Source organism: Aethalodelphis obliquidens, unplaced genomic scaffold (assembly GCF_003676395.1).
Source record: "Aethalodelphis obliquidens isolate GAN/ISIS:26980383/991018 unplaced genomic scaffold, ASM367639v1 scaffold52, whole genome shotgun sequence".
Lineage (NCBI taxonomy): Eukaryota > Metazoa > Chordata > Mammalia > Artiodactyla > Delphinidae > Aethalodelphis > Aethalodelphis obliquidens.
The window spans coordinates 5,125,758-5,140,030 of NW_020837996.1; the positions used below are offsets into that span (position 1 = coordinate 5,125,758).

The 14,273-nt window shown below is 48.7% G+C and overlaps 1 protein-coding gene across 2 annotated transcripts in view; it reads right to left on the reverse strand.

Annotated features, from left to right (window-relative positions):
- Window positions 1–14,273, reverse strand: part of DOCK2 (dedicator of cytokinesis 2) — a 407,498-nt gene that overhangs the window by 50,477 nt on the left and 342,748 nt on the right. For both annotated transcript variants that reach the window (XM_027084336.1, XM_027084335.1), the window contains exons 33-34: window positions 10,469–10,617; window positions 1,224–1,309 (exon numbers count right to left, since the gene is read on the reverse strand). In XM_027084336.1, coding sequence (XP_026940137.1) covers window positions 1,224–1,309; window positions 10,469–10,617 — 235 coding nt within the window. The remainder of the gene's footprint in view (window positions 1–1,223; window positions 1,310–10,468; window positions 10,618–14,273) is intronic.

Here is a 14,273-nt window from a genome sequence, read left to right on the forward strand (position 1 = left end):
GGATGTGGAGAAATTGGAAGCCTTGTACATTGCTGGTAGGAAGGTAACTGGTATAGTCACTTTGGAAAACAGTCTGATGGTTCCTCAAAAGGTTACATACAGAGTTGCCACATGACCCAGCAATTCCACTCCTAGTTATACACCCAAGAGGACTGTAAACATGCGTCCACACAAAAATTTGTATATGAACGCTCAAAGTAGCATCATTCCTGATAGCCCCAAATGGAGACAGTCTAAAAATCCAACTGCTGATGAATGAATAAACAAAATGAGGTGTTTCCAAACAGTGAAATATTATTCGGCAATAAAAAGAAGTGAAATACTGACACGTGTTACAGCATGGGTGAACCCTGAGAACATGTTATGAGAAAGAAGCCAGTCACAAAGGACCACGTATCGTATGATTCTATTTGTATGTAATGTCCAGAATAGACACATCCGTAGAAACCCCAGAGAAGGGGAGGGGATGATGGCTAAGGGGTATGGGCTTTCTTTCAGGAGGTAACAAAAATGTTCTACAATTGACTGTGGTAATGGTTGCACAGCTCTGTGAATATACTGAAAGCCATTGAATTGTACACTTTAGGTGAACTGTATGGTATGTGAATTACATCTCAATGAGCTGTTAAAACAACACAGTGTCCTGAGTCCAAGGCCAGTGCTCCTGGGTGCTACCCACTGCCCACTGCCTCACCAGGCCTGTGCGCTGGAGTCCAGCAGAGCTGGGTTCAGTCCCAGCCTGTCCACTTGACTAGCTTGGCCTGGTTTCCTTGGACAAGACATTTCCCTGAGCTTTGGGGGCCACCTATGTGAAATGGGATCAAACAGAGAAAACGCAACTAAATGAGACAATACAGGGAGAGCACTTAGCGTGGTTTCCATAAATGTTGGTTGTGACCAATATCTGTCAAAGATTGAGAAAGAAAAAAGGAAAAGACAGCAAAAATTATTCCACAGCTAAGAGGTAACAAGAGTGAACATTTTGGTGGATTATTTCCCTCTCCAACACAGCAAAGTTTCTTTTTATCTGACCTGTCCCATCGATATCAAAGAAACAGCCACTGCAGAGAGAGATGTGAGATTTCTTCCAAAAATGGAGCCTCTCCCATACCCATGACCCTATCTCCAGGGGAGGACAGAGCCACTGGAGCCCCCTGGAGTCCTAAGCCCTCCGGCCTCGGGCCCACCTTCCCGGCTCCTCCCATGCTGGGCACTGAACTTACATCGACTCCAGCAGCTGCATGTACTGCTCGTCCCCTCGGCCCCCTTCCACCTCGTGGTCCAGCTTGAGGATGATTTCATTTTCAAACTGAAGAAGCAGGAGATGAAAATCAACAATAACATTAGAAGGCTGAATACTGAAATTAGTCAATTCATTTTTTTAACCAAAGCTTAGGGAGCATATATCATCTCCCAGGTTCAGTGCTGAGCACTGGGAATGCAAAATGGAACAGGATACTACATTTGCCTTTTAGCAGTTCCCGGAGAGTGGAGAAGAGCCATAGATGGTAAGTGCTGGAGCAGAGAGATGGGCATAGGAGAGAGAGAGAGTCTACAGGGAAGGCTCACAGCCCATGTCATTTGACCTTGTTCTCAAGTTTATCTTGAAATTTTGCAGGAGAATGGAAAGAGAAAGGGCATTCCTAGCAGAGGGTATAACATGTGCAAAGGCACGGAGGGATGTGACAGAGCACTGATCTTCAGAGAATGGCATGTTGTCATGAACAGCTATTATTTCTGCCTGCCTAGCATTCCTTTCTCTATACTTTGGTAATCACATCAACCCTAATTTCAGTTTGTGAGACTCAGGTGGGCTGACCATACCTCCCCAGCTCTAGGTGTGGGTACATGACACAGGCGAAGCTCCTGGTCAGTATCTTTCATTATCTAGACCCTACAATTAAGGCCCAGATCAAGCCAGTGAGACTGAAATCTGAGGTTTTGTTGACACTCTTAGGAAAAAGAAGTCTTTCTGCTTAACTTGATGATGGAAGGTTTTAAGCCCGGGGCTGCTGGAAAGGACCACAATGAAAGAGGCTGTGGGCTTCCCTGGTGGCGCAGTGGTTGAGAGTCCGCCTGCCCATGCAGGGGACACGGGTTCGTGCCCCAGTCCGGGAAGATCCCACATGACGTGGAGCGGCTGCACCCGTGAGCCATGGCTGCTGAGCCTGCGCGTCCGGAGCCTGTGCTCCGCAGCGGGAGAGGCCACAACAGTGAGAGGCCCATGTACCGGAAAAAAGAAAGAGGCTGCCTGAGAATGACACCAATGTAGTGGAAAGCAGAGAGGAAGGGATGGAGAGAGACTGAAACCTCGTGCCATTTTTGAGCTCCTGAATCCAGCCATAACTGAAGCTGTCATATTTATATGAATTAATGCCTCAGAGAGTCAAGTCTGGTGACAACTTTAATGGTCAGAGATCAGACTAGCTAAGTGACCTGAAAGTAAGTATGCACCTACACACCAAATCTTGTAACACTGAAGCCAGAGAGTATTTTGTCTTCCTACTTTCAATGTCAAGAAGCATTTCACCCAGTTGAGTTGAACATTCTGAAGAGCCATTTGTTGTCTCTCTTACATGGCTGTAATGCAAAAATGGTTTGTATACTGTTTTAATATCATGCCTTGATGAGTCCATCCAAATCATGCAGTCCACCCATCTCCCTTCTTACCAGTAGATAAGAAACTGGCACTTAGAGAAGGGAGGGAGGTTCTCGGCAAAGCTCAACAAGGTCCAGGGAGCCCTTGGGCGCTCCTGGATCCTAACTCAGCCCCTTTACCCTCAGTCCTCACAATAACTCCATGAGGTCTGGAAGTCAAGGATCACCTTGAAATGCTATAATGCATGAAAAACAGCCAGCCCCTGCTTAGCACCACCCTCAGTAAGTGTCAGTTATTATTACAGATGAAATAGAGGCCCAGAGAGTTTAAGTGGCTTGTCTGAAGTCTCAGATGAATGGCAGAGACATTCTGGCAGGCTCTTTCCAGTGCACAAAGGATCAAGCCCAGTCGAGTTGGCTGGAATCTTTCGGTGACGGAAGGCAGAGCCCAGATTCACTTTCCCTCTGCTTCACATATCATCCGTGGGGCCGTTGTTCCCTCACTTTTGTGGGCTAAGGGCCAAAGGTAAGGACCAGAAGCTTGTGCTGATACAGCTTGTGCTGAGAGAGAATTTCCTGTGAGTTTCCACAGTTGAGGAAGATTTATGGAAGGAGATACACAGGCCTGGAAAGATGGGTAGGATTGTGATAAATAGGAAAAGGAAAGGCATTCTATGTGTGTGTGTGTCGGGGGGGCGGATGGACTGAGCAAAGGTGTGGAGCTTGGAACGTGGAGAAAAATGAGGAGAGCGTTCAGCTGGAGCAGAGAGTTCAGGCAAGAAAGGATGGAAATCAGAACGGAGACCTAGACAGAGGCCAATACGGCGAGGGTCTGGGCTGCCACTCTACACATGAATCATGCCCCTTACGTGATGCATTTTGTTAAGCATTTTGTTAAGCATGTCAAGCGTCAGCCAAAGTCGGGGACTGGGGGCTAGCACGATTAGACGTGTATACTGTGTCAAGCCTAGGGCAGGAAGAAATATAGCCAAGGGACGACAAGAGTAGGTGCTGACGTTAGGCCACGGTTGGGGTAAATGAGCACTGGCTTTCAATGTCTCCTCCATCCCCTCCACCATCTTGGGAAAGCTAGTAGGTCTTTCTAATCCTCAGTGTCATAGTTTATGTCAGGGCTCAGTAGACATTTTCTTTAAGGGCCAGACAGTAAATATTTTAGGCGTCGTGGGTCAGTCTCTGTCACAACGACTCACCTCTGCTGTTACAGCGCCAAATCAGCCGCAGCCAACACAAAAACAAATGGGCGTGACTCCAGTCCAGTAAAACTTTATTTACAAAAACAGGTGGCAGGACAGAGTCGGCCTGGGGCCATAGCTTGTTGATTCTGATCAATATTATAGGAATAACAGTGGTATCTACCTCGTGGGGTAGTTGGGAGGGCTGGGGAAATTTTATTTCTAAAGCACTAGGGGAGTGCGTAGGCTCAAGTACGTACTGGGTTTGCTTGTCATCTTATGATTGCTGCTAATGTTATTGTTATTACTGCTGAATGTTACTGGAAAGCAGTTCTCGGGGGAGAAAACCAGCTTTTTTGTCTAAATTGTTCAATGGTAAATGCTGGCACGATTCCTCCTCATGAGATGAACTTTCCTTTAGAGCCAAGAAGTGGATGGGCTAAGTAAGCACTTGTCTCAGGGTCACAAAAGAGCCCACAGGGAGGGAAATTACAGGGTTCCAGGAATGTGCAGAGCTGAGGACGCCAGCCATGCCTGAACCCTCCGGAGCGCGTTAGAGAGGGAAGGCCTCAGTCAAGCATGTCCCAGGGTAGACTCTGGCCCTTTGGGCTGCCGGGGCCAGTGCTGTGCTCTGCTCAGGAGTGGCTATGACCACAGGGTTTGACAACAAACAGACTTAGTTTGAGTCGTGCTTTGACTGTTTTCCCCACCATGTGATGTTGGGCAAGTTAACAAGCCTTTCTGAGGCTCAGTTTTCTCATCTATTGAATGGAAATTTAAAACAGCGCTGACTTCATAGTGCTGTGGCGAGAAGTTAATGGGAAAACACATGTGAAAGGCCTGGCCTGGCGCTTAGCACATAGTAAGTGCTTCATATTTGGTAGCAATCATCATCATGACATTGTGGACACTGTCCTCTTCATTAGCATCATATTACAACTGTCAAGGGAAATGGATATCATCAGCCTCATTTATAAATCAGGAAACAGGCGAAGTGGGACCTTTGTCTTGGGTTTCAAAGGATGGATGGGCTTGACTCAGGGTCCTCCCAAGGGTCCCATACAGTCCCAAACATACACTACGTTACGTCAGCATGACAGGCCTTACCCCCCAACACTGTCACTATGCAGAGCTTAGGGCGCAGCTCTGGCTTCTCCAAATTAATCCCATTTCATCCACACTACAAGACTGCATCACATCACTGACTCCTTCCCCCACCCCTGCAAGATGGATATTTGTTAAGGAGCATCCTCAGGTTACTTTCACAAAAGTTACATGCCGCAGGGCCCAATAGCCATCTTAAACACTCAGGAAAACGGGGGTGAGCTCTAGGAGTCCAGACCTCCTGCTGCAGCAGAATGACATCACATGGGCCTCACATTTGCATCATGCCTTCCCTGCACTGTTTCCTCTGCCTCTCTTGACTGCTTTAGAACCTCTTGGCTATTTTCATCATCTTGTTTGCCTAGAACATTTCTTTGATAGGAGCCGGGCCCCTCCGAAGTGTGAAATTTAGGGATCAAGAGCTCTTCCTCAGCTACCTTCAAAGGTAAAGTGCTGGGCTTCCCTGGTGGCGCAGTGGTTGAGAATCTGCCTGCCAATGCAGGGGACACGGGTTTCGAGCCCTGGTCTGGGAAGATCCCACATGCCGCAGAGCAGCTGGCCCCATGAGCCACAATTACTGAGCCTGCGCGTCTGGAGCCTGTGCTCCGCAACAAGAGAGGCCGCGATAGTGAGAGGCCCACGCACCGCGATGAGGAGTGGCCCCCACTTGCCGCAACTAGAGAAAGCCCTCGCACAGAAACGAAGACCCAACACAGTCAAAAATAAATTTAAAAATAAATAAAATTTTTTATAAAAAAGGCAAAATTCCTTTAAAAAAAAAAGGTAAAGTGCTGACTATGACACGGGAGGGGGCAGAGATAGCGTGACAGGCCAGGATGGCAGAGAGATAACAAAGATGAAACTGGCACCAGTAAGTCAGCCTGTGGTCTCCTTTGTTAACTAAATGCTGGCTGTCCTGGGGCGGGTGGAAGCCAACACGGGAGGAAGCTGGAGGAGACAGTGTCATGTGAGGAGGGACGCCGATGCAAGTTGCTGCAGCTTCCTAATTTTCTTTGAGTTATCTCATCTCTTCCTGTTTCATTTCATCACCCATGGAGCTTGAGTTTGGGAACCTATGATGGTATTCTGATACACATTTTATGGATGAAAAACTGAGACTGAGAAAGGTTAACTAACCTACCCAAATTTATTCAGCTGATAAGCAGCAAGTCTATCTGACTCCAAAGCACAGTGTCCAGAAGACAGTAGGTGCTCAGTACATAGTTAGTGAATTGATTTGCACTTTTCCACATGATGTTCTAAGCCATTTGAATCACCAATTCACTCCATGCCAACACTCAGTCTCAGTGGAATCTGCTAAACTGATATCTTTGTCCATTAATTCATTCAACAAGCAATTATTGAGTTCCTGCTGTGTTCCAGGCACTGTTTTAAGTGCTGCTGTCAAATGCTATTATCTCTTCCTTCTCTGAGAAAGGGATTCTCTCTGGATCTCCTGCCTGCTGAGAGCTCAGACCCTCCTGCTGATTAGTACCTAATCCTGTTCTACAATCTGCCTCATAGGTAACCCCCCTACTTCCTCTCTACATCCCAGGACCTCCATTCCTTCCCACCAACATCATCTAGAAAGCCCACAGTCCCTTCCTCCACAAAGACTTGGCCAGCAAGACAGCTGGTCTACCCAGCCTCCTATGGGGTTACTCAGGCAGTGGTCAGCCACCCTCATTATCCTACATTATAAAAACATTTACTGGAATGTTCCTCTCTGTACCAAGGCAGTGGTGGGATGGAGGTCTAAATGCCTCCATTCATACTGAGAACGTTGACATGGTTCACGTCACATTCCCGTCAGGCACTTGACAGGTGCTGGGAGTTCAGGCCTGAGGGAACCACTTTGGCCCTCAAAGAGGAGCTCACAGTCTTGTGATGGAGGCAGACCTATGAGCAGGTTGTCATGCTATGGGGCACAGGTGACATGCCTGAGCTCCACGCAGGTAGGACTAGATGCATTTCACTTTAACTGGGGCATGGCCACGCCAGCCACAGCGTGGCCGACTCAAGGCCCCTCTTGCTGTCCACAGCCCCACCGCGGGAATCATGGAGTGTACCAGAGACACGAAATCCAGTCCCAGTTAAAGACAGAGACGGTCTGGGGTGAAGTGATGTACTCCTGAGGGGTAACGGCTGTCAGTCAAATGCATCGGGCATTTAATTGGGGCTAGAGGGGGAGGGAGGGAAATCTGGTGATGAGGTTGCATAAGAAACTTATAGCAGAGAGACTGCCCTGGAGCCTCCTTCTCCCCAGCCCAGCCACTCAGAGTCTACCCTCTTCCTGTCCCAGTTCCGTCCATGCTCATCCTGCCGGAACAAATCTTGGTCTCTTGCATCCAGGTGCTCCACTGCCCCAAGAAGCAGGAAAGGCTTTCCCAACATGTGAGGCCTCAGCCGAAGGATGACTAGGATTCTTCCGGCGAAGAAAGCAAAGGAAGAGCCCAGCAAAGGGACGACAGCAAAGGAACTACACGACATTGGGTATCAGGCCAGAGGGCCTGCTGTGAGCCAGGAGCAAAGGCCCTGCTAAGTTCTCCTGTGAGCTCTGCTATTTCCATTAAAACCCACATGTTAGAAAGGGAACCCTGTCATCTTCTGGGCACGTGGTTCTTCCCTTATCTCATTGTTTGGCATCGTGCACTAATACCAGCTTGCACACGAGGCCTGCTGGGTCTCAAAGCCCGGTTCTGCGGTTCATTCCGGATCTGGCCATCAGGGCAGCTTGGGGCTCATGGGAGCCTTGTTTCCTCCCTTTCCTGGGGACACCGTCCATGGCTGCTTACTCCAAACCAAGCGGTAACACCTGGATCTGCTCATCCCACAGCTGGGCTCCCACCAAGCATGCAGCTTGCGTTCACGTGGGAAGCTGCCCCATTAGTCAGCCTGACTGTCCCATCCCTTTTGATAAGGTAGCAATGAAGAGAAGCAACTGGGGAAGGAGCTAACGATGAACACATGCCTGGAGCGAGGAGCCCGGGGATGACCCCATTCATGGGGAATAGGTGGGTGCATGCCACAGGGATGCCTCAATAAGGGAATCCATTAGGGCAGGAAAACCACACGACAGGCAAGCCTCAGAAGACGTGAGGCCACCAAACACAACTGTCAGGTTGTAATCCAGAAAGGACCTGGGTGCGCTTCTCCTTCAGACATTGTATACCATCAGTACTGGGAGTGTATCTTTTGCACACCTGCTCCCAGGACATCTTCTGAGCCAGCTGGTGCCCATACCATTGCGGGAAGTGCTGACCTGAGGGGAAGCACGATGCCCTTCATCCCATGTACTGTGCCCTTCACAGGTTCCCAAGCTTCACAGACTTTTCCTCCCCCTTAAAAGGCAGCAGATTCCAGACAACCATCAAACACTCGATCCAGGGCTGCACCTTCTACTCCCCCACCCCAGCTGGTTGGATATGGTGTCTTTCTCCATCTGAACTCCTCACCTGATTTCTTCACAGGCTCCTTGCAGGGGGGCAGCTGGTCACCAGCCTTCCTGGGACTAGAGAGCTCCCACCAGTCCCTAGGTGGGGAGCGCACCCTCTCACACTGAGATCATCACAGCTAACTAGTCTCTTTCCTCTTAGAACCACCTTTTCCAAAGTGATTGGCACATCCAATAGATGTTTCTTCAAGAAATAAATTTGAGAAATTGAACAGGTCTGTTTACTGTGGAACAGCTCAGTGCCTTGGCTACGTTAATGTGCACTGGAAGTCTCCAACAGGGGTTATGGCATGCAGGGGCTTCCCAAGGTATTTAGCCTCAAAACCCTCTCCCATAGAGCATCTGGTCGGATTAGAGCTCCACGGAACATTTTTTGAGAAGGCACTGCTTGAAAGGATGCCACTCGTTCTTTCATTCAGCCAGCACTTACTGCGATGAGGCCAGTGGCTGGATGGTGCAGTGGGCACAGCCTGGGCTTGGGATTGTGGTGATCTGTGTGTTGCAACTTCTGCTCTGCCTCTTTCTTGATGTGTGGCTTCGGGTAAGTGACTTCACCTCTCTAAGCCTCAGCACTTCCATCTTAAAATTGGGTGGTAATGCTGCCTACCTCACAGGGTTGTAATAAAAAGTTCATCCCATGAACTAACTACTGTATGGAAGTTATTTACAGTGCTTGACACAGAGTCAACGCCCAGTTAATGGCAGTCATTGTCACCATCATCATCATCACTTTAATGACATGAAGATGAGGAAGATGCAGAAATGAGTTTAGTGCAAGGCAGTGTATAATAAGGATACCTCAGACAGCTGGAATGACATAGGAATAGAGGGCAAAGATCTCTTAAAGGATGAGCGTTGGAGTGGGCTTTGCAGGATTGGTAGGAGTGTAGACGATGTTGGCAGGAAGGACTGTGAATGTGGCAGAGAACCCGAGGAAGAGGAAACATGAAGGAAGATGCTCACCAAGGCAACGCAATTCAGGTGAGCTGGTGGGGGTGGGGGGTGGGGGTTGCCTGGAGGTGAGGTGGGAGGAAGGAGTTGGAGGAAATGGCTGGAACATTTGATGGAAGGCCAGAGCAAGGAGGGCCTGGAATGCAGGAGACAGGGTTTGGGCTTTATTTGGTGAGGATTAGAGAACCAGTGAACGATGGGAGGGGAAGGTCGGCAAGGATTTTAAGGAAAAGCACTTTGGAATCTGCTGCCTTTTAGAAGGCACTTAGATACCTGTTTTAAGGAAAACTGTTTGGCGGCCAGACGTGGTATAGAATGAGAGGCAGAAATGCGGCAAGGCCGGAGAGAGGGCACGGAGCCCAGTTAGGCGGAGCACCAGGTGAGAAGGGGGCTGAGCAGACAGGAGGGCGAGACCTGGAGGTACTGCTGAGGCAAACTTGGCAGGACTTAGACACACCTTCCTAAACTGGGAGTGACTACTGAATGTTGCCAGGAACCTGTCGTGGAAACCAGTGCTTATTCCACTGGCAGAAGCATCTGGAGTGACTGGGCCCAGAAAACGGTCCTTATCCTTCCAGTTTGACAGGATTTTCAATGCTTGGTCAGTGGCCCTCGCGTTTGACACAGGCGGCTCACTCCCTACATGCTGGGGAAAGCCTCCCATTCCATCCCCGCGGCGGGTCTGCGGGGCCTCCCTACGTATGGGCCTTGGGCTCTACTTGCTGTCAACCCTGACGCGTGGCCAGGTCTGACACCTGGCGGGGTAGGCTCTCTCTCAGCTATTCAGATCTTCCGAGTCATCCCAGAAGCAGAAGTGCTGGACAGAGGTGGGTGTCCCGTTGGGGCAGGTGGCAGGGAGAGGGCCTTTGGACACACCTTGAGGGGGCTCTTCCGTACAGAAATAGAATCCTTACTATTTCCTGTTGAGAAAGGGACCACGCTGATACACAGCAAGAAAGTGCATTTTAATCTCGGCCTCGGGCAGGAAAGTGTAATAGAATACTGACCAAATCCGAGCTGCCAGCTCATTCAGGGTACCAGAATAAAGGTCCCCAGCCTACCGTCAAGCCTCTGAATGAGGTCCAGGCAGATGGAGCAAGGATATCATTATGGAGAAATGGGCTGGGGATTAGGGATGCTGGCATGAGTTTCCAGCCTCATTTTTTACCTTTTTGAAATCCCCACTCCTTTGATATTCACACAGCATCATGTCGAAGAAGATTGGGATGGTGGCTTTCCGGAGCTCAGCCTCAGGGATAAGTGTCATCTCTAATATAGGTCCCACCATGCCTGGGATGAAGCAGATTTTGTTCTGGCCTGAAAGAGAAGAGGGACATGGACCCATGAGACAGTTTTCATGATGCGCAGGTTCTCAGACCATGCCTGGGGAAAGAAAAAAAGGGAGGCAAGATTGTAAAAGCAATAGTTAACACTGATATAGTTGTTTACCGGGATCCAGGCACCATTTTGGACACTTTACGTACATCCACTCTTGTAAGAGACATGTGCATCTTCCAAAACAAGCTCCGTTGTTAAGGATAATAACCCAGGCGTGTGGAAAGCACGTCGCTGTGTATAAGGGTTTTCACCTGCATCATCTCCTTTGCAAATAGGGCCCTGACGGAATACGCTAGTGATGGCAAATCAGAGGGATACTTGAAATTATGTCTGTCTGCAACACAAGCCATGTTCCTGAGATTTGGAAAACATGCTTTTACCAACTGTTTCATGAAAACAAGAAAAGCAAACTTTGCTGCCAAGAACCTGCTATAAAAGTATGGTCAGTGTAATAGCGGGAGTTAAAACATCACTTATGGTCAGAGAAACTACAAGTTCTTGTTTCTTCAGCCTCATTTCAAGACATTCCTGCGTCCCCTCCCCTGGCTCTTGGCATTCTTGCCACACTGGCCTGGTTCCACTGTCACAAGCTCACCTTGTTTCCTCACTGCCAGACCCGTGCACACACAGCTCCTTTGTTGGTAATATTTTCCGCTGCCTTTTCCCCAACATCTGCCCATTACCACCTGGCTTCTCATGGATGCATGGGCTGAGAAAAGCCCTACTGCATGCCCACCCCACTGCCAGCTATGTCAGATACTGCACTGGTTGGTGGTCTGTCTTCTTAGTCAACTTGGCAATGATGGCTTCATTTGATAAATGTCTGCCTCCCCCCACAGAGAGCTTTGTGAGAGTAGAGGTCATGTCTGTTCTTATTGTTGTATCTGTAGCACTGAGCATAGAACATATTAGATCCTCAGTAAATGTCTGCCGAATGAGGAAATAACTTTGTCTAGCTCCTACACTCACTGGCTATGTGACTTGGATATGTGTCTTATAAAAATGCAATCACAATGCCCACCTGTTGAGAAGACCATGTGAAAATATGTCTGTGTATACTTAGCCCAGAGCCCGGGAGAATCAGCACCGAGAGGGAGGGGTAGCGTGGCCCAGTGGTGAAGGGCACCGATTCTGGATGCAGATTGCCTGAATTATGTAAATGGATTCTGCCATCAACTAGCTATGTGATGTTGGGCAAGTTGACGCCTTGAGGCCTCCGTGTCCTCATCTGTAATGGGAGAGAATAACAGTATTTATTTCATAGGGTTGTTGTGAAGAATAAATGAATTATTATTTATCAAGCACCCTGGACGGTGCTTGGCACGTCATATAGTGTTAGCTATTGCTGCTGTCATGTTTGGCCAAAACGAACCGTGAAGGGCAGCCTTGTTGAGCAGAACGGATCAGACTCCTCAGAATACACACATCAGATGTGGCAGAGGAGGGGAAAAGAGAGGGGCACTTAAGAGTTGCGAGGATTTCCTAGGGAGCATGGGCAAGGCTATCCCAGCAACCCTGTCACTGAGCTGACACCCATGTGTTTCATCAGCAGCTGCGTCTTTCTTTTCCTGAGTTTCAGAACCTGAGAAGCCCATCCTGGTTTTCCCCATTGTCAGGATGCACGCTGGTGGTCTCCGCCTGGGGGAGAGAGCTCCTGGGGTGCAGAAACTCAGGCGGTACGGCGTACAGCCTGGCGCCGCTGCTTTCGAATAAAGCTGAGAAAAGGAGCCAGGAGGGAAGGCGGCAAGAAAATGAATTTTAATTCAGCCTAAATGAGGCTTAAGGTTGGAGTGAGTATTTCCCCAGAATTCAGATAAAAAAGGCATCATCCTCGGAATATCTTCGGCTAGTGAGAATGAAATGATGACGGCTGGCAGAGAGTTGAGTGAAAGGTAAAGACACTTAACCAGGATGTCAGCTTCATTATAGGATGCATTTGGATTGTACTTCCCATTGATCCAAAGAGAAAAAAAGGGGAAAAAAACGAGCTTTCCTGAAGGTTTATAGTAACTGCTAATCTAGGTTTCTGATTTAGTCCTTCAAGATCCTTTAAACCCTCAGTGGGGTTTTAAAATTCAAAGTCGACTGCAATAATAAGTAGAAGGTAAATGAGAAACTGTCAGATAAGCCACCGTGGAATGGAGAAATTGCTTATACAACAAAGGCCTTTAGAATACTGGAGGGCATTGGGTCTGATAAGGATATATTTAAGACGGTTTAAAATAAAGAGCGGACATCCATGGACCAGGGACTTCTTAGACACTTTGGACCTGCATTCAGTGGAAGAGCTGTTTGGAAGAATAGGGAAAGAGGAGAGAAAGAGATGCTGCTCTCTAAATGCAGTGTGATTTCAATGGCACTTACAATGCTCCAGAAAGAAATGTTATTCATTTACATCAAAAATGGAATTTCAGCACATTGGATTTTGTGTTCAAGTAATCTGAATGTGTGCCTTTATCATCATAGATGCCCACACAGGCACACAAACACAGAGAACATATTTGTGGCTAAGTGAATGCAAACTCATTTGGGAAAAAAAAAATTCCTCATTCGAGGGACACGTCTGTTGCTGTTTTCAAAAAAAGGCAAGGAAGGGAATGGGCGAGAGGGTCTTTTTCACATAATGGAAGCGGACTCTCACTGGGAACAGATACAAAGTGCCGATAAGCCAGCAGGATAAATCCAAATGCCGAGTTACACAGGCTTCAGGAAAGGATCTGGTGGTAATGAGAGCACAGGGAAGAGCTTAGGTGTGCTGGTGGAAAGCAGTCCCCTGTGCTCTCCGGCCTCAGTTTCCAGTCTGTGCAATGGCCTTGTCTATCACCCCTCTCAGGAAGAGACCGTGAGATTGCAGGCCAAGGGTCTGAGAGCACTAAGAAGGCGACCTGGCAAAAAAGAAACAAAGAAAGAAGAAAGGAAGAAGGAAGGGAGGAGACAATCGCGTGAACCAGGCTGAGAATGAAGGTGGGCAAGTCGCTCACCTCAGGGGGCTCACAGGGCACCAGGCGCACTCGAGCTGAGAGCGTGAGGCCCTGCGAGGGCTGGCACAGACCCTGAAATGAATGGGATGAGGGCAAGTTACCACCCTCTGGATTTCAGCGTCCCGCAAGCCTCTTGGGGACTCTGAAATAAAGTCGGGCTGCTCAGGAAAGACCACTCGTTCACTTCAAAAGAGGAAGAAAGAACACAGATCTCTGCTCCACCTTCCCAGGCTTGGAAAATCGCCCTCCCAGCACTGCTCTAAGACAGGCGGTTGTTTCTCTCCTCGTTACCCAGAACGTGCCCGGCCCCGGCTTCCCTCCGGGCCCTGTAGAATCTCTGAGCCTGATAACCTGGGTCAAGTCCCCCCACTGCCACTCCAGGCCGTGTGGCTTTGTGCCTGTCACTTAATGTCCCTGAGCCTCTGTTATCTCATCCGTTAAATGGAGATAATAATCATAATCCCTGTCTGGAAGAATTGTTGAGAAGCTTAAAACAAAGGGCTTTGTACAGGGTCTGGCTCATCAGAAAGGCTCAGGAAGTGTCGATGCTGGTTATGATGCTGCTGCTGAGCAGTACAAGCTCAGCCTAGGGTGGATTCTGGAAAAAGCAATGTGAGGAGACCGGGTCCGACCTCATGGAGCCCCCTGGGGCTT